The 24464-nt window shown below is 46.4% G+C and overlaps 1 protein-coding gene across 2 annotated transcripts; it reads right to left on the bottom strand.

The window, feature by feature from the left end:
• Nucleotides 1-5184: 5184 nt before the first annotated feature.
• On the bottom strand, nt 5185-24328 carry Nup50 (nucleoporin 50). Of its 2 annotated transcripts, none has more exons than XM_034516406.2 (8): nt 23932-24328; nt 20814-20892; nt 17882-17965; nt 14529-14721; nt 12751-13407; nt 10493-10574; nt 9614-9732; nt 5185-8435 (listed from the first exon to the last, which is right to left on the bottom strand). In XM_034516406.2, the coding sequence occupies exons 2-8, from the start codon at nt 20880-20882 to the stop codon at nt 8233-8235; spliced, it is 1407 nt and encodes a 468-aa protein (XP_034372297.1). In that variant the 5' UTR covers nt 20883-20892; nt 23932-24328; the 3' UTR covers nt 5185-8232. The 2 variants fall into 2 exon arrangements, with proteins under 2 accessions (XP_034372297.1, XP_034372298.1); XM_034516407.2 differs by lacking the exon at nt 23932-24328 and adding an exon at nt 23788-23889.
• Between the last annotated feature and the right edge of the window lie 136 nt (nt 24329-24464).

Here is a 24464-nt window from a genome sequence, read left to right as displayed (position 1 = left end):
TTCTGCCTCAGTTTGCCCACCTGTAAAATGGGGCTGATACCACCTACCTCACTGAAGTCTCCAGGATTCAAGTGCATGGCTGGGTCAGGGTTTGCTTACCTGTCATTCTGCATAGCTCAGTTGGGTCTTAGGAGTGGCTGTTAGGTGGCAAGGAAGCTTGCTTCCCCTGCCTGTGCTGAAATAATTCCTTCCAAAGGGACGGATGAGTAGTGCGTAAGCTTAGACACTAGGACTGTGCTGGAGTCTGGGTCCCGATTCTAATCTAACCATCAAAGCAGATTCACATCCTGTCCCAGAATGCCAGTGTACCTCAGGCTTCTGGGTGTGGTCCTCTGGTGTAGGATTGCCATTTCTCCTGTAGAGTATGTGAATGCTGTCCCCACAGTTGTTTCTAGGGAGGTAACAGAACCTGCCACATCAGGCACTTGGCCATTCTGTGGTCTGAACACTGGATTTCTATCTTAGGAGAAATGAAGCCAAGGGTGTCTTCTGTGGAAGACCGAGGTAGTCCAGGGCTCACTGCAATTCTGTGGCTTCTCTTCTGGGGGTTCCCTCTACCACAGCTCAGCCATTCTCTCTGGGCTGGACTGAGTACAAGTACTTCCCAGTCTGTAGGAAGGCGGAGTATGTGCCGTGTGACTTGTCTCTGTGTGGCACACGGAGCATCCTGATACCTGCTTAGGTACCATCACTCCCTCTATAGAAGAGGAAAGCATCACAGAGACTATACAGTGGCAGAGGGCACAAGCCCCAGCCTGTGGTTTGAACCACATGACTGTCCCCAGGACACAGCCAGACATTTATTTGGTCACAATTCCCTTTTCTCCAGTGGACACTTTTGAGTTTCAAACATATTCAGAGGCCCTTGAGAACTGGGTTAGAATTCTGACATCGGAAGGCCAGACATGGTGGCACATGTGTGCAATCCGAGCACTGGGGCTGATGCAGGAGGATAGAGTTTCTGGACAGCCTAGGCTACTTAGCAAGACCCTATCTCAAAGTGACAAATGACAGCAGAAGCACCCAGAATCATCCTGGGGATGACGGTTTGGCTTCTGGGGCCATCTTTAATTTTCTTGGGAACTTGTTTGTCCTCACACAACACAGGAGGACAAGGAGCAACTGCAATCCAAGTTCAGTTGTGTTCTGGGGAACCTAGGTGTCGGTCTTCAGGACATAAGCACAAAGTGCTGCTTACTCTGCGTCCCTTGGAGGAGGCATTCCCGTTTCTTCAGGCAGCGTCCATCTTGCCTCTTGGGATCTTGCTGGCATCCTGACTGCCTACAGCGAGGCAGCCCAGGCTCATTCCCCTTAAAGGATTATGATTGAAAACACTAAACAAATAAGCTAGGCATGGTGGCAGCCTGGTCTACATTAGCAAGTTCCAGGACAGTCAGGGCTATATAGTGAGATCGACTCTCAAAAAAAATTGTTTTTTCATTAAGACATCCCAGCCCGTGTGTTTAGTTGGTTCAGTCTAGTGTGTGTGTGTGTGTGTGTGTGTGTGTGTGTGTGTGTGTGTGTGTGTGTGTGTGTGTGTTGTGTGTGTGTGTAGTTATAAGTGATTTTAAATTTCTGGCCAAAACTGGATGTACTGAGTTTTAGGTCCTGTCTGGTTTTCCACGTTGGCCATCCTTTCCCACTTTAAAATCTGAGTATCCTAACATCACACAGCTTCCCTGTATCATTCAGTAGGACTGTCCCTGTGGACACAGCCACCCTAAAAAGTAAATATAATCCTCAAAAGGGGTGTGTGTGTGCAGGCACAGGGTTCGAGTGCATAGCAGGTGCCACCTCACGTGGCTGAGCCCACATGTAACTGGAGCCCACATGTAACTATCTGGAGCTTGAACAAAAGGAGCCTTTTAGGGCATATGCATTGGCCCTTCTGGGCAGGTAGCCGGAGTGCTGCCCTGTCCCTCTAGGTGAGGAGTGGTGTACCTAAAAGGCCTTCACTGGTTAGACACGAACCTCCAAACCTTTCTCTGAGGCCCTGAGACAAACAGCCACTGGCCACTGTTAGAACATCATATAAGCTGACTTGACAGTTTATGGCTGAGGTGGAAATCTGAGTTCTGCATCAGGTAGAGCCCCACAAGTGGAGGAAGCCATGAAGTTGTGTGTTTATGAATTTCCAAGGTGATTTCAGGCCATGAGCTTTCAATAGGGTTGTCTGTTGTTTTTGAGACAGAGTCTTCTGTAGCCCAGGCTGGCTGCAAACTTACTGTACAGCAGAGGGTGATCTTGAACTAATGAACCCCCTTCCACCTCCATGTGCTAGTATTGACAGGTTTCCATACTGTGCTGGTTTTATGCTGTGCTAGGGGTAAAACCCACGGCTTTGTGGCACTGGGCAAGTGCTCTCAGCAGCTGGGCTGCACTGGTCAGCTCTTTATCTTCTTTTGACCTCAGCCGCTTCCTTTGTAGGTCAGGAAACTTTGATGCAGACAGCAGTCTTTTTCCAAAATCATTGTGCCGGGCGGTGGTGGCGCACGCCTTTAATCCCAGCACTTGGGAGGCAGAGGCAGGAGGATTTTTGAGTTCGAGGCCAGCCTGGTCTACAAAGTGAGTTCCAGGACAGCCAGGACTACACAGAGAAACCCTGTCTCGAAAAAAACAAAAAACAAAAACAAAATTATTGTATGAGAATTTACACCTACAAAACTGTTATTTTTTTTTTTTGCTACTTCAAAACTTGTGATTTCTACAAAAAAAAAAAAACATTTCAACAAAGACATGAGGTAGTACACATTGAATGGGAATTATGAGTGGCTTTCCTATGAACACCTACATCCGACAGGAAGCCTCTCAAGGCAGGCTTCAGGCTTTTTGGTGGCTGTTGGCTTTATGTTCGAGACATTGCTTTACATTTTAGAGACATTTAAAATTTCTTTGAAGTGCCCCAATCATTACCTGTCTCTTTTAATAATACATGTTTCATGTTAATACAAACAGCTAAGCAAGGGACTGACCTTGACTTTGGGAACATATGAAACGGTATCCACTGGGGCTGATAGACGCCATCCCACACACTAGCCTGTGAAGACCCTGTGAGGGGAACAGTGACCACTCTAACCGGAAGTTCGAGTGTTTCCAAAGCTGATCATATGATACATTTTGGGCTCTGTTCTGTGCTCCCATGAAAATATACCCTGGCAGTGTTGGACAGAAAAACTCTCCAAGTTTTTCTAAGAGAACCTCCTAAAAACCATCCCAGTAGCAGGAAGATGGTTGAAATAGAAGTTGGGAACCTAAACAGGAGTTTAGAAAAGATCCCGGTAGGCATCTGACCTTCCTTGTTGCGTAACATCTGCAACGGGGGCTGCTGAACAGGTGGGGGTAGGGATGAGCATGGGGGGGTGGGAGCATCTGGCTGGCTTTCTAGGGCCTGTGGTCGTCACAGGTTGGAAATATAGCCACCTTTCGTGCATATGGGTTTCTAAAACATGCCAAATGACTTATGTCACAAAGGATAGGGCCTAATATACTGTATACACTGGAGTTGGACCTGCAGTAGAGACAGAAAAAGGAGTCTGAGAGGACACAGGAAAGAATCATCCTAGAAACACCAGACCAGGAGGGTTTCTCTGAACTCCAACTACAAGGAGGTAGGAAGGAGGCAGTAGCTTAGCAGGTAAACCATGCCCCCTTGCTATCCATGTCACTGGGTAGCCCTTTCAAGTGGCCTGAAGCCTCTGCCCTGGAAGCTGGCTGCAGCGCTGGCCTTCCGTTTCCCAGATGCTTTGGGAAGGCAGTTCTGCTCTCAGGTCTTTTACCCTGACTCATACATACCTTTAAGGAGCCGCTGTCAGCCTGGAAGAAAATGTTTCCCTGGAAAGGAAAAACCTTCCAGAACATACATAGAAGAGAGCAATGTAAAATAATGCAGTCCCTGTAGCTCACTGTATACACCCATGTCAACTGGAGACATCGGAATTTGTGCTTGTTAATGGGACAGAAGGCTAGGAAACTTGAGGAAGGAAAAGCTTGTTTGGGAGATGATCGATAAAAGGTTCCTGTTCTTCAGTGTCACCCACTTGCCTCCTACAGCCTCATGTAAGCCAATGGGCCACCAAATTTTTTCTCTCCTCTATGTGGATGGCTCTTTCATTTTGGAATCTGACTTTAATAAAGCAATCAGGTTGCTCAGTTTGAAATAACCGTTGTTTCTGGTGAACTTTGATTATATTTTGAATAAACACTTTTACTCAAGACTTAAGCCAATTCCAGAAACCAGTGAAGTCGAGTGATTCTGTGGTGGTGACAGAAAGGGCCATGTGACCCTGGTCCCCCAGCAAGCCATGTCACCCCAGTTTGTCAGGGCCTGGGATCTTCAAAGGGAAGGTAAACCCAATACACCCCTTCATGTTCAGTGACAGCGAGGTGCCACAGGCCATGTACAGAGGTTGGCACAATTCCTGAAAGCTGATGGTCACTGCCATTTTCTCCTAGGACGGGCTAAAGGGCTTTACTCCATGGCTGTATCTGGGAGTTAGAGTGGGTGCTTGCCAGCCAGTGGTGGGAGATCACAGCTGTGCAATGGGTCATCTGTTCACATACAATGGCTAGTAGTCGTGTGACTATACAAAACCCACTATATCAAATAAAGACTGGGCCTTGACCTGAGGTTTTAGTTCACCAGGCTTAAGGTGGGGGCCCTAAAAGCTGTCAGTTCTAGTTTGTACAAACCTCTGGCACTGGGAGCCCCAGGGTACACTGGGAGTCCACACCAGATCAGTCTGTCTCCTTAATGGCTCAGAGACAATCTTGAGCTTCAGAAAGCACCTATAACTTAGGAATCTCACAGTTCACTTCGGACAGCCTTCCCTAACCAGGAAAACACCTTGTAACTCAGGTAATGCAGTGTTTCTTAGGAAACTTCAGAATCAGAACACAACTCCAATACATCACTGAATGGACTAGAATTTAGTTTAAAGACCTTCCTTCCATAGGAGAAAGCTAATCTCTCCCAGCTGTAATTTGTCTGAGGCTGGAGGACTGACTGTCCCAAACAAGGCTCTGCACCCAGCTGTAATCTGATGCAGGCAGCCCTGGGCCAAGCTTCAAGAGTCTCACCCCACATCCCACAGTCGGCTGGTTAGCCCCCACTTGGGGTACATCTCTGCACACTACCATGTGCTTCTTTTCCCACTGATCTGCCAAGAACAGCACAGGAACAGAACAGTATCCAAACTTTCCATTTATTCACATTTCATGGATTGTTACACTTCCTTAAAGGCTCATTCAAAAGCTAACACTCCATTCTACTGCCTGACGATTCAAGTATTCTAGCTTTAGACAACAAATTCCTGTTCAAAGGAGAAAGCAGATTATTCCATGTGACACTAAGTCTTACGTCCTCAGTCTTGTGATTGCTTCTGGAGAGCACTCGGTGGCCAAGTACAGAGCATGGGGCTAGAAAGATGCCCTGAAGAACTCCCAACCTCACCTGCAAGTGACAGAACAGGTCATTTCCTTAAAATCCCACTCCAGTGGTGTAAGTGGACACTGCAGCCTCGAGGGGCTCTTTCTCCTCTTCAGAAATGGTAACATAAGGAATAAACTGGCAAGAACAGACTTCTCTAAAAGGTACAGGAAAGGGCTTTCCCTGACAGCAAGGTGAAATTTCCCCTCTATGCCATAGGAGGTATTATTATTATTATTATTTTTTTTTGGCACACAGCATGTAAAAAATAGGATTTAGAACTGAAATGGTAAAACAGAAAAATCAGCCCACCAACAATCTGACCTGTCACTGACACAGCCACAGCCTGTATGGTGTGGGTCTCTGAGGAGGGCAGGGCAGGGCTGGGAATGTGTGAAGTGTGAGATACAGTGTGGGAAGGCCCAGGCTTAACATCTGCTCGATGCACCCCAACCACAGAGAACACACACTTCCCTCAGGCAAATACAAGACACAACTTTAGATTCTGAAACTGGAGATAAACTCCTCAGTTCACATTAAACACACAACAGGCAAGTTTCTAACATGTTAAAACATAAATGAAGTTTAAGCTATGGTTGGAACCAGCTACACATACAGTGCAAGAACAGAGCGCCCTCCAGGGGCCTCTGTGACACACAGACTTCACGCCCACACTCAGGTCAGACGCACTGAACAAGCTCCTAAAGCATAAAGACAAGACACGCTGAGTCACAGTCACACCACGTAGCTCCCCATAATTCTCCTTTCCAAAAGGGATGGTCTTTAGCAGCAAACTTTGCTGGGAATGTTAGAAAAAAAGCCACACTAATTTACAATTAAAATCGGCTGGGGAGCTTGAGAAGGCACTCCAGTCTCGACCTTTTTTGCTTTTATTCTTTTGGTAAATATTCAAGGCATGGGCAGATGCTCACAGAGCACTGCCACCATGAAGAAACAAGTTCCTGAAAGTACCTTGTGAGTCTGAGACGTGTCAGCCCCACAGGCATGTGGCAACACAGTACTGTTCTGAAATGCATACCCCTCATTTCATCTTTGGAATGCTGGGCAAACCCAATGTGAACAGGCCAGGGCCAGTGAACACAGAAGCAGCAACATGCTTGCTAGGAACCAAGTCTCCATGCTAAAAGGCAAGTCAACACCCAAGAAGCACACACACATCTGCAGGTACACGGCAGGTGCTCAGCTCTCAGTGCTGTCACCCACCTCAGAAAGCAGCTCTGGGCTCAGGAGGCAGAGGCAGGTGGATCTGAGTTCAAGGCTAGCCAGGGTTACATAGTGAGATTAAGACCCATGTGAAAATAAAAGCTAACTAGGTTTCATCCCACCCGGGCATTGAAGTTTTAAGAAAGCAACTGTGCCATCCAGTTTTTGTGACTGTTTGCCCAGGTCAGGACACACGTGCTACTACTATCTGAGCACACAAGTGTGTGCCCCTGGATACTGACCCTGAGCCTTCGGACAAGATCTAGTCCTGGTGTCAAATGGTTTTATGAAAAATGAAAGTGGAACTTTAGACAGACTTTTTATTCTAATTTTTTTTGGGGGTGGTCTTACTGTGTAGCTCAGGCTGCTATGAACTCGCATCATCTTCCTGCCTCAGCTTCTCCAGCACCGGGATGAGGCATGAACCATGACCAGCTCAGCATCAAGTCTGGCATTTAACTGATGTCTGGTCTTCAGAGCACCCTAGTATTAGTAACCTCACCGCTCTGAAGTGACATGAACAGCATGTAGAACCATGGCTCTCTTCCAAATGGACATACTCAGTAATACCTCATCCTTAAAAACTAAGAATAAAAATGGGTTTTTCAGACGCCAAATAATATGCTGCTGTCTGAGCTACAGGCCAAATGAGCCGTCTTCCACTGCCATACTCTAGCTTCTCATGAGCGCACGGCTCCTGAGAGGACCTCCACTCAGACTGTGCTCACCAGGGCACAAATGGCCATGAGCACACAACCCTTTACAGCACGATTTCACTCTTTTTCTTTTAAAATAAAGGCTTGTTTGTGGTATAGAAATGATATAAAAAACGCTACCAAATTTGTGCTTTCAGTAAAATCCATTATTCCTGACAGCCCCCATCCATGTTAACTAGGGAGGTAAGCAAATAAGAGCACCTCATGAGTAACTACAAAACCCAGTCTATACACCACCAGCTCCCCCACGAGCCACTACTCATGTCCTCTCCCGGGAAAAGCAATTCCTGGTTCAGTCAAGCAGCTCCAGGTCAAAGGCCAGCACCTGACAAAAAACAGGCTGATGACAAACTGATTCCCAGTACCCACAAGTTCAGCTCAGAAGGAAACAGGGCAAGCGCAGTCACAGTGTGGCGGTGTGCTATGCAGGAGTGCTAGTCATGGATCAGGATCAGACAAGCCCACAGGAGGGGAGCAGGCGGTGTCTTCTGAACACTGTGAACACTGCCATCAGGTCTCCCGGGGCAGGCAGAGTGGCACCCACAGCCGCCTGAGGGAGCCTCTGGAGAGCTAACTGGTACCCTGATTACAGTCCATTAAGAATCACTTAGGTTTAGTTTACTCAATGAATCAACATTAAAAAACCTTCCCAAACTTCACTCCAATGTATTTTGCTTAGTTCTTAGGAAGGGAGAAGAGCTTCGACACACTGAAAGGATTTATTGGCCTTAATCTTCCTCACAAAGTTCAAGTTACCTAGAAGTTCTGAGAATGTCACAGTAGAAGAGGAAAGAATGTGACTAAGTTTAGGGGCAGAGGGAAGCAGCATCGTGGCAACATGCCTGGTCAGCCTCGTGCTCAGGTGGCTCAGGCATCCTTTTTCTGCAGTAAAATCTTGTGCAGTTCGTCGGCGTCCTCGCTTGTCTTCACCCGGATCAGCATGGTGACAGGGAGAGTGGGCTGCTTCTCATCAATTGGGGGGTTGGGGACACAGACGATAAGGACATTGTTTTTCCCTGTTCGGGTGCACGGCATATTGGGTGGAATCAGAACATTCAGCAGTATGTTGCCTTTGAGTAAACAAAGGAAAATATCCATCAAAACATAAAAATAAATATATAAAATGTATATCAAAACTGCAGGATTCTCTAAGAGGCTAAGATTCGATCCTGAAGCAGCTTCTTACTGTGCTAAAGTTCCCGCCATTTAAAAGTCCTTCATTTCTTGTATGGGGAGTGTGACAAGCTGTGGGGACCTGGGGGTTGACAGGTCCCAATGGAGAAGGTGCTTCCTGCCTCCCCTTCTGCGCACACTCCTTGTCCAGCTTCATGTGCTTACAACCTTGTACACTGCATGCAGAGGACTCGCTGTGCACTGCCTGGACCTACACCTTCACCATTTCATCCGACTTAAGGGTGAAGGACCAGCAAAGAAACAGTTTCTCCCTAGCAGGGCTCCCCAGGCTAGAGTGACATTACAGTGATCCTGTGGTAGTTGGGTGGCCTGGCAGAGCCTCACACCAGTGAGCACATGCTGTAGGCTCAGTGCAGTCAGAGCCTCTTTTGTACTGGACTGTTGTAAGGACCGACAGCTGGAGTGGGTGAAAGACAGCAATGCAGTACTCTTGCTCTATGAAAAGCATTCCCTAAGGCTGGGGAGACAGCCTCAGTGCTACGCATGCGAGCACAAGGACCTGACCTCAGATCCTCAGAACCCACGTAAGAGCTGCGGAGAGCAGCCCAGTCCTGTGATCCCAGCCCAGAAAGGTGGAAAAGGGTAAGAATGGGGGCTGTAGATCCCTCAAACTCACTGGCCAGCCTGCCAAGGTGATGAGTGAGCTTCAGGTGACTGAGACCCTGCTCCAAAACTAAAGGTAGAGAGTGGCTGAGGAGTGAGACATGACAGTCTTGGGGCTCCACATACCAGCCCTTCTCGCCACAAAGATCTCTTTAAACTGAAACCTGTATACTTCTACCCTGTGCTCAGTAAGCCATCCATATGCAAACCACCCCTCCACCACACTCCAACATAGGAAACAAAGCTTTTAACAACACACCTACATCATGTTCCCAATATTCAAAACCAAGTCCATATTAGTAACCAGAAGATCAATTTGGCCTCATGATCTCTCATAAAACAAACAAACAAACAAACAAACAAACTCTTATTATTGAGCTTCAACATACAAAGAACTGCAGTGTCAGGATAAGGCTCTCTGCACAGGGCACCATGCTGGTTCTGCACCCACCTAGGTTGGTGTCTGCCCGCACCAAGAGCTGGGTCTTCTGAGTTGTTGTGGGTTTTAAATGCAGGGTCCCCACACCCTTCTCTTTAAATTCATTGTCTTTCTTGTAAAATAGTTTACATCTGTGGGAAACAACAGACACGATTAGGCACTCAGCAAGTCAGCTCGATAACAACCGCAACTGCAGTGGAGAGAGAGGATAAAGCTTCTTTACTGGACTGATGGTATCTGGGCAAACCCACACAAAACAGCAAGGTAATCTAGTTAGATATTCTAGAAGTTACCTTCCCACCCCCACCTTTCTCTGTAGTGTGGGCCAATGCTAGGCAAGCACTTTGCTAGTGAGCGACAATCACAGTCCCCTCAAACCCTCTGTACTACCTGTGACCATCTTTCCTCAGTGAGTCAACATCTCAGCTGACCGCTTCCACTGCCCGCTCTCACGTGCCCTGTGCTGAGTGGCACAGCAGAACTGGCTCTCTTGATGGGCACGGAACCAGAAGACTGTCCTACATCTCTCCCATCCTGCTGTCCCCTTTTATTTTTTCAAATTCCCTCCAGGCCTTCAATTTTGATCCCCTAAGACCCAGAGATAAATCTGGACTAGGGTGTAACTATGGATAAAGCAGCACACATTATATGGAGACCCTTAGGTTATTAGGAAAGCCCTGCCAGCACTGGGGAAGTGGAGGCAGGTGGATCTGTGAGTTCAAGGCCAGCCTGGGCTACAGAGTGAGTTCCAGGACAACTAGGGCTACACAGAGAAACCCTTGTCTTGAAAAACCAAAACCAACCAGACAACCAAGCCAATCATTCTTGCTGTTGCAGTTGTTCAGTCTGCTCGGCTGAGCACAGCCTGCAGGTCCCCACAGCCCCACTCACTTTTTGGAGTAGAAAGCATCCTCTTCCTTCACTTCCGTTACCACCACCTTGGGTGGCTCGTCATTCTCTTCTTCCTCACCATCTGCACAGAAAGAACTCGGAGTCAGAAGACACTTGTTCCCCATCATCCTGAACATCAGTCTGGAATACTCCATGTAAGCTAGTAAATACAACTGTGAGCACCTTACTGTTTAGGGGAGCAGGTGTCAGCTGGGAAATTTTAAATGTATTTATTTAGTATGCATGTATGTGTGCACACACAAATGGGTACTGTGTGGAGGTCAGAGGACAGCTTGCAGGATTTGGTTCTTTCCTTCTACCACATGGGTTCCCAGCATTAGGCTGTTAGAACTGGAGGCAAGCAAGCACCTTTACTTGCTGAGCCATCTCACCACACTTCATAATGGCAACATTTTTCTCTATTCTAAAATAACTTCTAATTTGTCCAAAGCTCAAGAATGAAAGGCATCCTTGTTTATGACAAGGTCTTTACCAAAACATACTAAGTATAAAATTATACATACTCAGGCTGTCCAGTGGAAAAGGGAACCCAAGACCACCCCTGCCGATGTTCTTGTTGTGTCCAGAGCACAGTGTGCCCAGGGAGGACCAGCATCAACAATGACCAAAAGAGCAAAAATAATTTTTTAAAAAATCAAACTGGTCAGAAAAATGGCTCCAAAGAGTTGTCTGAATTGTCCAGGGCTCAAGGATCTGGCACTGCGGACCTGGTTCACTGAGAGGGCAGGAAGGACACATCCATTCAGGAGAGATCACCACAGTGAGGAGCAGAGACAAGGGACATACAAACAGGAAGGATCCACTCAAAAAGGCAGTTGTGTAAACCTGCCAGACTTGGATCAAAGACCCAAACTAAGAGCTGAGTGGGCGGGCACCGCCTTTAATCCGAGCATTTGGGAGGGAGAGGCAGGCGGATCTCTAGGACAGCATGGTCTAGATACAGATAGAGTACCAGGTCAACCAGAGCTACACAGATGAACCCTGTCTCAAAAAAACAAAAAACAAAACAAAACAAAACAAAACAAAAACAACAACAACAACAAAAACCACAAAAGAACAGCAACAAAAAGACTGAAGTAAGGTCCACCGTGAGGTACTAGGATCTCCTGGCAGGATTACTTAACTGAGGCACCCAGGACTGGAGAAGGAGATCCAGGAAGGATAGGAAGTTGCTGTCTGAACAAGTTCCAAGTCTTTCTAATGTGAAGGTGTGGTAACCACAAGATGGCAACATGGTCTGACAGTGCAGGCTGCAGGACTAGGGTATGACATAAGCTCCCTATAGTTCAGGATACACTTTCCTCTTATTTGGAGGCAGAGGAGAAATTAAAGGGCCCTTATTGGACCCTGGATGCTGAAGAGTTCAGACAGAAGAGCAGTGGAGCTTGGAATTCAAGGTCAGTCTGGTCTACATAGCAAGTTCTAGAAGAGCCAGAGCTACAGAGAAAAATAAAAACAAAACAACCTGTCCTTCAAAGCAGACATCTAATCCCTCAGCACCACTAGCCACGGTGCAAGTATGCAACTGCCCAGGCACGGCTAGGGAGCACTGCATTGGACAGTATATGTACTAAGCACACCCATCATTTTAGAAAGTTGTACTGGATAGAACTGGTCCTGGAGTGCTGTTACACAGAATACATATGAGCACTATGGGTACCAAAACCTCAAAAGAAACTCTGCAAGTGTGCTACTGCCAAGACCTGCCACAATGACAAGCCCAAGGAAGCTGAGCATGAGCCACAACAGCAGGGCCTTCCTCCGAGGATGAGCGAGCCTCCTTTGTGTCAGGTCTGGCCCCAACATTAATGCTAAAGCAGCTCGTTTACAGCCAAACCCCTAAATACAACCAATTCAACGGGCATTCATGTTGAGCCTTTTCAGTAAAGTTCATTTTCAAAAAGATTTTAATTTGCTTCTTCTATATTCAACCTCACGTGCCCAGCACTTTTAAGTTACTGTACTAAACCTCTACTCCAGCTATCTTTAACACACCTTCACTGTGCATCTAGAGATCCTCTTGTGCAGACAGAGGCTGTGTTGCTGGTGCACGCCATGCCATTTCTCTCCCACAGAACCACACCCCCACCGCATGTGATCTCTAACACCTATAAAATGGGTCTTGCTCTATTTTAAAGATAAGAACTAAGCCACTGTGACACACACAGGAAATGGAGCACCTGTAGTATTCTCATTAACACTGTGCAGATGTGAAGCAGTGGTGGCATGGTATTTACCTCTGCATTCACTGCTGCTGCCTCCTGCTTGACTCTCTGATGCTTTAGCAGAAAATGGTGAAGAGGCTACTTTACTCTGGGCAGCATCTTTACTGAATAAACTAGAGTTTCCAGGAGAGAATGAAAACCCAGTTAGGGAGCCAGAGCTTAATGAGCCCAAAGCTGAGCTCTCGATTTTCTTGCCGAAATTAAATGAGGCACTTGTTGCTCCTTGTGCTGCGTCCGCTTTCTTTTCTGGTGTAAACTCCACCTTTTCAGATGTATCCTCTGCTTTGTTACCATGAAATGAAAATGGTGAATCCTGTTGTAGTTTTGTTGAAGCAAAAAGGGAAGGCGGCTCCATTCCAACTGTCTCCCTGTCTGGCTGGCTCTCAGAGCTGCTGCCACCTCCATTCTCAAGCTGCTTCTCGATCGTCGCCAAGTATCTCTCATAGTCTTTAAAAATGGGCGTCAGGTCACAAAGCGGGTTTGTGTTTACATGCTTCACTATCCAGTCCCGGACAGAGCAGTTCAGGCCAGCCAACTGCTTGTGATAGGCATTCCCAGTGCAGGAAGTATTGGAAGCAGCGCCAGAGGAGGGCGGCTGACTGCTGCTATTGCATTTGGGACTCAAAATCTTTTTATCCAAGGTAGCAGGGCCATTCACAACAAAAGAACCTGTAAGAAATTAATGTTCAAGCACTTTAAAAGCTGGTTTGATTAAATCATCTAAGGGTTGGTTGACTTGTTTTTAATGTGTCTCAACAGGGTCTTGCTGTGTAGTCCCAGCTGAACTGGACCTTGCCATTCTACTTTGGCTTCCTAAGCTGACAACAGGTGTGTGCCACCAGGCTCACTACAACTAGGGTTTTGGACTACTACCATCATGCTCTGCTTTTCCTGTTACCAAGCTTGTGTTCATAAACCAATGCTGAGGAACTGGGTATCTAGCAAATGGTTACCAAGGCACTTAGTACACTCTGCTTAGTAAGGACTAAACAGGGCAGTGGGTGGTGCATGAGGTCATCTGGCACGTAAAACTAGGATCAAGAGGAGGATCAGGGTCAAAGTTATCCTCCCTCTACACAGCTGGAGGCCAGCTTGAGCTCCTGTAGCTATGTTACCTGAGAGCGATGTCAAACCAACAACCACCACACAACATACACTTTGAGAATTGAAAAACACAATCTGTCCAATCAGGATCACTTCTAGGATTCAGCCCATAATCCTGTTCTCTATGTGAATCCCAAAAGTTCCTGACTAATTCATCCAGAACAGGATTAGGTGTTCAGTACTTCCTGTTCAAATCTAGATCAGGGAAACTGATCAAAGACAGCATCACCCCAGTTTCCAATGGCCACTGTGGTGGGAGGTGCACTGAAGGCCCTTGTTGTGCATGACCCAGGAAGGCAAACACTGAGTCAACAAATTGCCTCCTTGCTGAGAGTCAATTCTGGGGTCTGGGGGTTATGAACTTGACACTGAAGTCACACCACTGTCAACCAGCAGAGATGAGAATACAATTGCTGTGTCAGGTGCAGAGGTGTGCTCTGCTGACCCACTTGCTCCAAGTCCCATCCTTTCACCAGCACATCCAAGGAAACATCTCACCAGCTGGGTCTGGTAGCACAAACCTATAATCCCAGTGTTCAGAAGGCTGGAAGAGGAGGACTGAGTTCAAGGTCAACCTGGGCTACATTGCAAGGCCCCGACAAAGAGAGAAAAACATAACAATCGGGTAAGCTAAGTTCTCTTTCAGCATGGACTTCAGAGAGGGCTGGAGAGGAAGGGCTACTTACCAAAGGCTGCCTTGGGCTCTACTGCTGTCTTTGCACTGGAGAAGGGCGTGGCACTGTCTGTGCTGTTTCCATTTGTCAGTCCTTCCAGAGGCTTCCCTCCAGAGCCAGCACCAAATCCAGAAAAACCTCCTCCTCCTCCTCCAGAAGGCACAACCAAACCTTTGAAACCTTTAAAGGCTCCACCGCTATCAGACTGAAACACAAAGAAAGCACACTTTAGGCAAGCAGCCCGCCTGTCCTCAAATAAACAAGTAAGAGGCAGCAGACCTCAGAGCCAGCAGTGCTCAGGCATGGCTGACACTGGACAGAGGAGAAGCTACTAGCACAGCCCAGGCAGGAGAGGAAAAGATGGTGCCTCTAAGGACAGCTGTGTCACAGCTGCCTTCCTGAAACAGTCAGGAAAGATGGTACCAAGACAAATATAGCAAATTCATATACCTACTACTGAACTTCAGAATAACTGAAAATATTCCCAATACAACTAAACCTCATATACCTTTCTAAAGAACATTTGCCTAAAGAGGCTTCAGAAACATAAAGTTAGATTCATTAAAAACATTTAGCTGAGCATGGTGGCTCAAACCTTCATTCCAGTACTTGGGAGGCAGGCAGATCCCTAAGTACCAGGCCAGCCTGGTCTACAATGTGAATTCTAGGACACAGAAATCCTGTCTCAAAACAAAGGAAAAGATAGTTTACCTAACTTTAAGAACTTTTGGGTTTTCAAGCTGTTCTTAGCCTACAGAAGTCCAAGGAGACCACACTGTATATTCTAGCCATTCTATCAGTTAAGCAATCCAGTGCAGTACGTTTTTCTTTCCTTGCTGCTTCCTTATCCCTGTCTCTAGCAAGCTCTTCCCTTGTCTATTCCTTCTGAGAGTCTACAGTACTGTGGAGAAAGGTCTCTGCTGAGGGAGACGCTCAGTGGGTAAGAGACTACTAGCCGTGCAAGCACGAGGACCGGAGTAAGAATCCCCAGGTTCACAGAGACCCTGTCTGAGGGAATAAGGTGCACAGAACAGGACATTACCTGCATGCAGCACAGGAGCATGCAGACACACACACACACACACACACACACACACACACACACACCCTAAAAGTTTAACTTGTCACCTCCTGAGGGAGTGGTTAAACCGATAATGCTCCACCACTTTCACCAGAATGCAACCTGTTCCTATGTAAACAACTAAACAGGAAAACTCAACCATGTCTACTTAGTTTTAATGCTTACATTCTTCTCAATTTTTTATTATATTAAACATGTCAGGGCTAAGGACTCAGCTCAGTGGATATAGTGCTCCTGCAAGCAGGAGGACTGAAATTTGAATCACCCAACTCCAAAGACACATGTCAGCTGCAGACCTTTACACACACAAACACATGTGCCCATCATGTGTCCACACATTCAAGCAAACACACACACAAACATACACACATGCACGCACGCACAAACTAAGCTAGTCCCTCTTCATTTCCTACATAACTCATGTCCTGGTTGGTTTTTGTTCTTTTATCAATTTGACACAAGCTAGAGTCATCTGGAAAAAGAAACCTCAATTAAGAAAATGCCTCTTGCCGGGCAGCACTTGGGAGGCAGAGGCAGGCGGAGTTCCGAGTTCGAGGGCAGCCTAGTCTACAGAGTGAGTTCCAGGACAGCCAGGGCTACACAGAGAAACTCTGTCTCAAAAACAAACAAACAAACAAACAAACCCCAAAAAAACAAAACAAACAAACAAAAAAAAAAAAAAAAAAAAAAAGAAGAAGAAGAAGAAGAAAATGCCTCTTGTAGGCAACTCTGTAGTTCATTTTCTTGATTAATGATCCATGTGGGAGGGCCCAACTTAATTGTGGGCAGTATCACCCCAGCCAGGGTCCTTAGGTGTGTAGTAATGCATGCGGAGAGAATCATGATAGTAAGCATGCCTTGTGCTTCAGTTCCTGCCAGAGTTCCTGCCTTCTTCCCTCCATGATGGGACACTGTAAGCTGAAATAAACCCTCTCATAAGTTTACTCTCAGGGTGTAGCAACAGACACCCCAACTAAAACATACTAGTTAGCCTTAATGTTACACTTTTTTTCTTTTTTTAAAGATCTATTTATTTATTTTATATATATGAGTACACTGTCGCTGTGTTCAGACACACCAGAAGAGGGCATCAGATCACATTACAGATGGTTGTGAGCCAACATGTGGTTGCTGGGAATTGAACTCAGGACCTCCGGAAGAGCAGCTAGTCCCCTTAACCACTGAGGCATCTCTCCAGCCCTACAGTTTTTTTCAAAAACAGTTTTAATCACACTTACAGATTTTCAAATGTTTACTGACCACTGGTACATTTACAGCAATAAGGAAGAATAAAAAATCTTAATAAAATATCTTTAATTCTGATGCTTCTGTTTATCTGACAAAGTATCAGTTATCATGTGGTCCATGGCACTGAACTGAGCCTTCTGTTTCTACTTCCTGAACTCTGGGTTTACAAGCATATGCCATTATACCCAGATAGATTCTAGTCAAACACTGTGCTAAGTGAACAACAACCTCCCAGCTCCTAAATCTGATTTTCTGAACAATCAAAATCTAAAATCTAAAAATCAGGGCTGGGATGCAGTAAGTGATTAAGAGCATGCAGGAGCTTCCCATCACTGCTAGCAGGTGGCTCACAACTGCCTGGAACCTGAGCCTAGAGCTCTGATGCTCTCTCTTCTGACCTCTGTGGGTAGGCACATGCAAACACAAATATAACATGGATCTCTGAGTTCAAGTCCTATGGAGTGAGTTCCAGGACAGACATCAGATGTGACAGCTTCCCATCCATCTTGCCAATAAAGAAGTCAGGCCATCTTTTTACTGTAGACCTGCTCCTGCTCACTGTTCTCTGGTTCCAGGGAGATCAAGGCTGCACAGGAAGTGCTCCTCTAGGGCGGATGTGAATGTGAAGTTATACTAGTCAGTGCACGCTGACTACACCCAGGGTATGACACGGAGTCTCCTAAGAACATGTTGGCTATACAATTGTTTCTCTGCTTTGAGTTACATAGTGCATATAACCAGAGCAAACCAACTTCACTTCTGTAATGTGAAGGTAAAAGCACCTGTCTTGTCACTAAGCCAGATGACCTGAAACTTGATTCCCAGGAACCAGATGCTGGAGAGAACTGACTCATACATTGTTCTGACCTCCAAGTGTGCACAGCAGGCACACAAGCACACAGACACCCACACCCCCATCTATATATACACATATTTTTAAAATGTGCATAGGGAGAGCATCATTTGCTGTATACATGCTCTGGGACTGGAAGCCACGTTAGTAAGACATCAAAGCTGCCATGCAGGAAGCACTCACTTCAAATCCAACATTTCTACGCTTTGCCTTCTTTACGGCTCTGTTCTTCATGACTTCCTCACTGGCCACTGAGAATGTTCCCATCTGCAAGAATAGACAAATTAAGACAGCAGAAAGATAAAGTCAAAGGAAGATTAAATGCTAAACACAAATACCAGAACAGACAAGCTTCTCTGGTATCTGATCTTCTTAAAAGAGTTGACTTAACACACTAAGAAACATCTCACATATATTATCTACAAGTTTCTGTAGATTTCAATTCTAGTCAAGCAACTCACAAGTTTTCCAGAATCTACAAATCTAGCCTCCAAGTTCTAACCCAGAGATACCTGAAAAGATGAACACCACTAAATCTTGGTACAAAAAAATACTCATGGCTGGCTTCCTCTTAGAAACATCTTAGGCACACAGTTTCTGAAACCAAGTGTCTTACTACCAGTTTTCAAAACAATTAAGTTGCTATGAATAGCACCCACTTTTTCTTTTGTAGAATAGGATCCTGTACATGCATGAGCTCTACCACTGAGCCACAGCCTTCATCCACTGTTCTGAAGAGCAGACCTTCCCACTTTGCCCACTGTCCAGAAGGCCAGATAGCTAGGCCACACATGCCCCTTGTCACCCTGTGCCCTTCCATGGTGTGTTGAGTATGCTAACATAACCACCATTTGCTGAAGGTCTATGGTCTCGCTTCATCTACTCCCTCACCTGCAGGGCTAGAACTAAGTAACTGTACAAATTCTCATCCAGCCAGGAGGGCCAACTCCCACCACAACCCCTGTACACAGGAAGCTGAGGCCGCTGGGTTAAAGTGAGAACACGTCAAAAACGAAAGGCCTCTGATCTGCAGGTGTTTCAGATCATGTTAACATTAGAAGGATCCTCATCCCAGAACAAGGACCATCTGTCTCCACTTGGACAGGTAACGGAACTAACTTCCATAGCTGTCTCAGGAGAACCTGCCCGAGTTCTTTCACTCCTGGACACTTGAGCATCAAAGCAAACCACAATATGGCAGTCTAGATCTTACTCCACTCCAGGACTGTGCTTAAGACCAAGGCAGGAAAAAGAAAATCCATAAGTAAAGATTCAGTTAAAGACCAAGTCAGCTAAAGACTGTAAAAACATTAACACGTCAGTGGTTTGGTCTCCCCAAACAGATCAAGACCAAAAGGAAGACGTCAGCCTAGAATAAAGCTGCAGAACACTTAACTCCACGATTCCTTCTTCCCTTTCTGCCTAGCCATGTGCTACGGAGCTAGAGTTAGCTTTGCTACAGATCTGCCTAGTGGACTGGCCTAGGAGTATCAACTTGCTCAAGAGACCTAGATATGCAAAGATTTCCTCACAGAAGACAACTTTAATTTTGCTGGCAAAGAAACCACACTGATATAAATTCTATTAAATCAGTTCAACTGCCGGGCACAGATTTAGCATCAGAACAGCTAATAGCAGGTCATGAGAAGCACTGGAGTGAGCAACTGTGGAGAGCAGACCGAGGTGAGAACTGCAGGGGGCAAGCTCCTGTAACCTGCCTTCTGGTCATGACTAGACCACTCAAAGCACAGTAGAGGACGCTGTGTGTGACTCTTGCTTCTACAGACTGACTCATCACAAGCACACACTGATAGAACAGGTTACTCACACACAAAGAACACATTTCTACAGCAAGTATGGACAGCTCACCAGGAACCATCACCTCTCCGGCTGTGTGTTCTTGAAGGTTTTTAAGTTCTATCATCTTCTTCACCAAGAAAGTAACGTTGAGCTTGTTGTGGTAAATCTCCAACCCAAATAAGTCCAGTCAAAAAAACCACAACTCAATATTTACGGATATAAACTGGAGGCCTAGATTGGGCAGATTTACCACTGCACCACTCTATTCCCCAGCTAGGAGTTCCCTTACAACTTGCCATTTTTCCAGGCCACGTTCTTTTCCTCTGTTGGGAACTGCACTAGCCCACGTTCAGGCGCCAAAAATGTTGGGGCCTAGGCTGCCCCACTTTGGGCGGCCTAAAATGTTGGGAACTGCACTAGTCCCACGTTTGGGGGCCAAAAATGTTGAGGCCCGCTACACTCCGCGCTTGGCAGCCACTGTATCCCGGCCCAAGCTGCTGGTCCGCGGGTCGGGGTTCAGCAAGGAGAGTGAGGACCAGACACAGTGTGATTCAATCTCGTTTATTCTTCAGTCTCTCTTCCTAGTCCAAGTCCCAAGTCTTGAGTTCCTAGTTGTACTCCTCTGTTCTCTTCCGAGTGTCTAATGTCTACTCCTACTCCTAGTGTCTGAATCTCTGTTACTCCAAATTGTTCTGAACTCTCCTGTTTGCCTCTCGCCTTTTATATGTCTCACTTCTAAGCCATGCCTTTTGGTCATGCCTTTAAGTCATGCCCTTAGGTCTTATCTCTAAATCTGATCTCTAAGTCACACCTTTAAGTCACACACCTTTAATCTCACACACCCAAGGTATCTAAGCCAAGATGTTAACAGAGTGTGCTCAGCTGTTGTAGGGTGATGTAAAACAAGTCTCATGTCAGGGTATATGGCTCAAGATGGCTGCAAAGCTGATAGCCGCTTTCTGCTAAAAGTCGTCTCCCAACACTCCTCCGTTGTTCTTCCACCTCCAGCTCCTCTGAAGCTCCTCTGTAGCCCCTCTCTCTCCCTTTGACTTCCTCCTCTGACTCCTCCCCTTCCAACTCCTCCCCTTCCGACTCCTCCCCCAAGCCTTTTTCTCCACCTCCCCTTCTACTGCCCAATACTGGCTCTAGCCTTTATTTTACAAATTAGATTGGACAGAAGGTTCACAAGAGTACTGATTCACTCCTCTGCAGCCCCTCCCAGGAAAGTGGAACTACCATTAAAACCCGAGGCTGGGGCTATCCACAACATCAGCTTCACACAGACAGCAAGAAACCAAAGGCAACCGCTCTGTACCTCTTCAACTTCGTCCTCTTCATCCCAGTTCCTATCTGTCAATTCCTTCTCTGCAACTCTCTTCGCCATTTTTGTGAACCTAAATTACAGGAAGCAGAAATAAGATGTTTGCTTTTCTACACCACAATAACTGTTACAAATAATTTTTTGTTGCAGTTTTCATTTATTGTGTAATAAAACCACAAAATAGAGAAATAAGAAAAAGCAATTAACAGGTTTTAAGCAAATGAGATTTAGAGGGTTTGACTCAAAGGGAAGGAAATACAGTAAGAAATTCAGGAAAATATGAAGTTCGGGGAAGTTAATTTTACTTTTTTAATTAAGTATTTTTATACAAGTAATTTTTAAAAATCCTATGCCAGCATAAAATCTGGTAAGCATGCTCCTGATGCTAATGAAAAGTGCTTCAGTGAGAACTTCTCAATGGGCAGGGGTCTCCAGTGTTAAATCCTCAGTGCAGGACTAAGGAGCAGGCAAAGACACCTGAGGGACACTAGCACTTTTTCTGAACAGGAAGCCAACTCCATTCAGAAAATTAAATCAAACATCTATTGATCATTCTAAATCTATAGTATTTAAGTAGTATATTGTACGTAAAGTCCTTAAATCAATGTAAATATTCTTGTTATGAACATTCTTAATATTTAAAATTTAAAGATGATTTATAAGTTTCTTCTTGGGTAAGGATTTTAATAATGCCTCGGAAATACTTTTGCAACATGAGTACCATTTCAAGTACTCATCAGCAGTTCACAAATACCTGTAACTCCAACTCTTGGGGTATCTAACTTTTCTGGCTACCAAAAGTGAGCAAGCACAAATGATGATGATGATGATAGTTGTTGTCATCACAAGAGACAGGCAAGGTGGCACACACCTTTAACCCCAGGACTCAGGAGATAGAGGTAGGTAGATCTCTGTGAGTTCAAGGCCAGGCTAGTTTACAGAGTAAGTTCTAGGACAGCCAGGGCTACACAGAGAAACCTTGTTTCCAGAAAAAAATGTCTTGCTTTTTAGAAACAGCAATAACAGGGGCTGGGAGATAGCCCAGCAGTTAAGAACACACACATTACTCTTGCAGAGGACCAGAGTTCAGTTCCCAACATCCACATCAGCCACAGCACACATCCCTGTTGGGAGTTACAGGGGATCTAGTGCCCTCTACTGGCCTGCACAGGCACTGTACACACACACACACACACACACACACACACACACACACTCACACGAGAACAACAGAGAAAGGGGAAAAAAAAAACACCCACAGGAGCTCTGAGGGCTTTGCTCTAAGCACGGTTTGGTTTCTTCAGAGCAGCTGAAGCAGCAGTGGTACTTGCCCAGGCTGGCAGCAGGTACTCCTTCCTAACACTTTCTCCATTCACTTACCCTCAGCATAGCATCCCACCCAACACTTAACGCCCTACAGCAGATTAGCAACTACAGAGAAAGTTTCAAATCAGTAAATTCCAAAACCTGCCAAAATTTGATGTGCAGGCCTCCAGCTTTTGATACATTCCAACTTTTTACATTTTTCTCTTACAGGCACTTTTTCTGATTAGAGAATGAATGATTTTAAAATTAAAGATCCTCTTTTTAAGTCCTCCCCAAAACGCTGCAAAATTAACCTTATCAGAAATAGCATTCTTTACAGAACTGTTCACAGCTAAGTCTCTGGATTCCTAGGGAAATTTTTCTAATCATTACCTAACATCATCACCAGAGGGCCAAAGAGGGAAGCAGTAACCCGGCTAGATCTACTGTTTTAAGATGTGCACAAAAGGAATGGTAGAAAACGCAAACGGTATTAAGTGAAATTTTAATGCCTGGCTCAGACTTGAAACTAAAGAGTACCTGATGGACTGTACCTGATGGCCTAAAACAAACCAATGCTGCGGCTGCCATTTCACATTTAGTCGGATAAACCAGAGGGCAGGAACCTGGCTTGTAGGTATTAATCAGTGGTCCAAGGCATGACTTATTTGAGAAAATACAAGATTACTAGTGCTAGCTTTCAGGACAAGTTGAGAGATCCCGGGCAGGGAAGTTTGGTAAATGATTCTTTAACTGTGGAACAGAGGGAGGACTATAAAAACTATATAAGATAGACGGCATAGCTTAGAACAGTGCATAAAACAGGAAGTGTCTTGTCAAAATAATAACAACAAAAAATACTAGTTTTACTCTAAAACTCAAAAGTTGTGGAGTGGGAAAACAAGTAACTCGAAATATAGGCTAAACTTTTAAAACACATTTCACCAACCTGGGTGATGGCAAAGGGAGGCAGAGGCAGGATGACAGTTTGAGGACAGTCTAAGACACAGGACAAGTTCAAGGACAGCATAGGAGATACACACTTTAATAAAAGCACCAAATACCTACTTATTCTGCATTCCATAGTTAATATTCCTCTTTTGGAAACACATCTCTGCGAATTATTTGGAACAAGGCCTGGCTCTAGAGACTTACTTGCCAGCTATTATCGTTGTTATTAAAGTTTTTCTGTTTTATTTTTCTTTTAGAGAAATGGGGACAGGATCCAGGGTCTTGTCCGTGCTAGGCAAGCCTTCTACCAATGTGTTACCGGGGAAATTTAATCCCCGTAACCAATGAGTCACACCAGCTGCCCGGAAGACTTTGCCAAACGTCTGCGTTTGTGGGTAAAATGGTTCCATGAAATGTTTTCAAGATATGAAGTTAGGAAGTTGCCAAGAAAAAAAAAAATGAATTATTCACAAACGGCCGCTTCGTGCAGTGTGCGCACCGGGTACAACCCTGTCACGGACGAATTTTACATGAAAACACTAGGAGCCAACCGAGGTCACTATAACGCCCCGGAAAGACCAAACCTCAAAACTGGCTCTGCACGAACCCGGGTGACCAACGGCCTGGGAATACGATGAGTGCACGGGGGCAGCCGGGAGACGACATATGAGGGATGAAGACCAGCCAGGGCGGCCCTGCCGCCGCCGCCTACCTCCGCGGGAGCCGAGGCCTGCGCCCAGCCGAGCCCTCCACTGGCCAGGCGGCTCGCTGGGGAGGCCCGGCCCGGCCTCACAAACAGCCCACCGCGTCGCCAAGGCCGCCGCCGCCCCGCCCTCCCGCCCTGCCCGGCCCTCACCTCCTGGACGGCCGCCGCAGATCACACTGAGTTCCGGCGCCGCGGCGAGCTGGGCCGAGGCGGCGGTCGCGGCCGCTGGGAGACTCCGGTGCGTTGAGCGCCTTCAAGGACTTCGCGATCAGCAGAACTCGGGAGCTGTGTGTCTCTAAGTCCAACCCTGAGGAGAAGAGACATCCGCCCAGCCTGAAGCTGCTACTGAACGGTGAAGCGAGCGCCCGGGACCGCCATTTTGTAACTCGAATATACCCCTCAGAACCAATCGGGAGGAAAAAAAAAGGGAGGGGCAAGCAACGCCCACATCCAGCTCTGCGCAAGCGCGTCGGAGCCTCAGCCGCCCGCACCTCTTCCTGCGGGCCGCGGGGTCACGCGGCGCATGCGCAAGCCCACCCTGGACACTGTCTCAGGGAGGCGCGTCGGATCTCGCGCGTGCGCACCGGGAGCGCGGGTTGCCGGTCTGGAGCCAACGCCGCTGTCGGCGCGGGGTAGGCACGTTGGTCACGTGTCGACCGCCGTCCCGGTTTGAGAAGGTTCGC

The sequence above is a fragment of the Arvicanthis niloticus genome, chromosome 13, assembly GCF_011762505.2.
Source record: "Arvicanthis niloticus isolate mArvNil1 chromosome 13, mArvNil1.pat.X, whole genome shotgun sequence".
In the NCBI taxonomy this organism is placed as follows: Eukaryota; Metazoa; Chordata; class Mammalia; order Rodentia; family Muridae; genus Arvicanthis; species Arvicanthis niloticus.
This window is presented reverse-complemented; position numbering and strand designations above follow the sequence as displayed.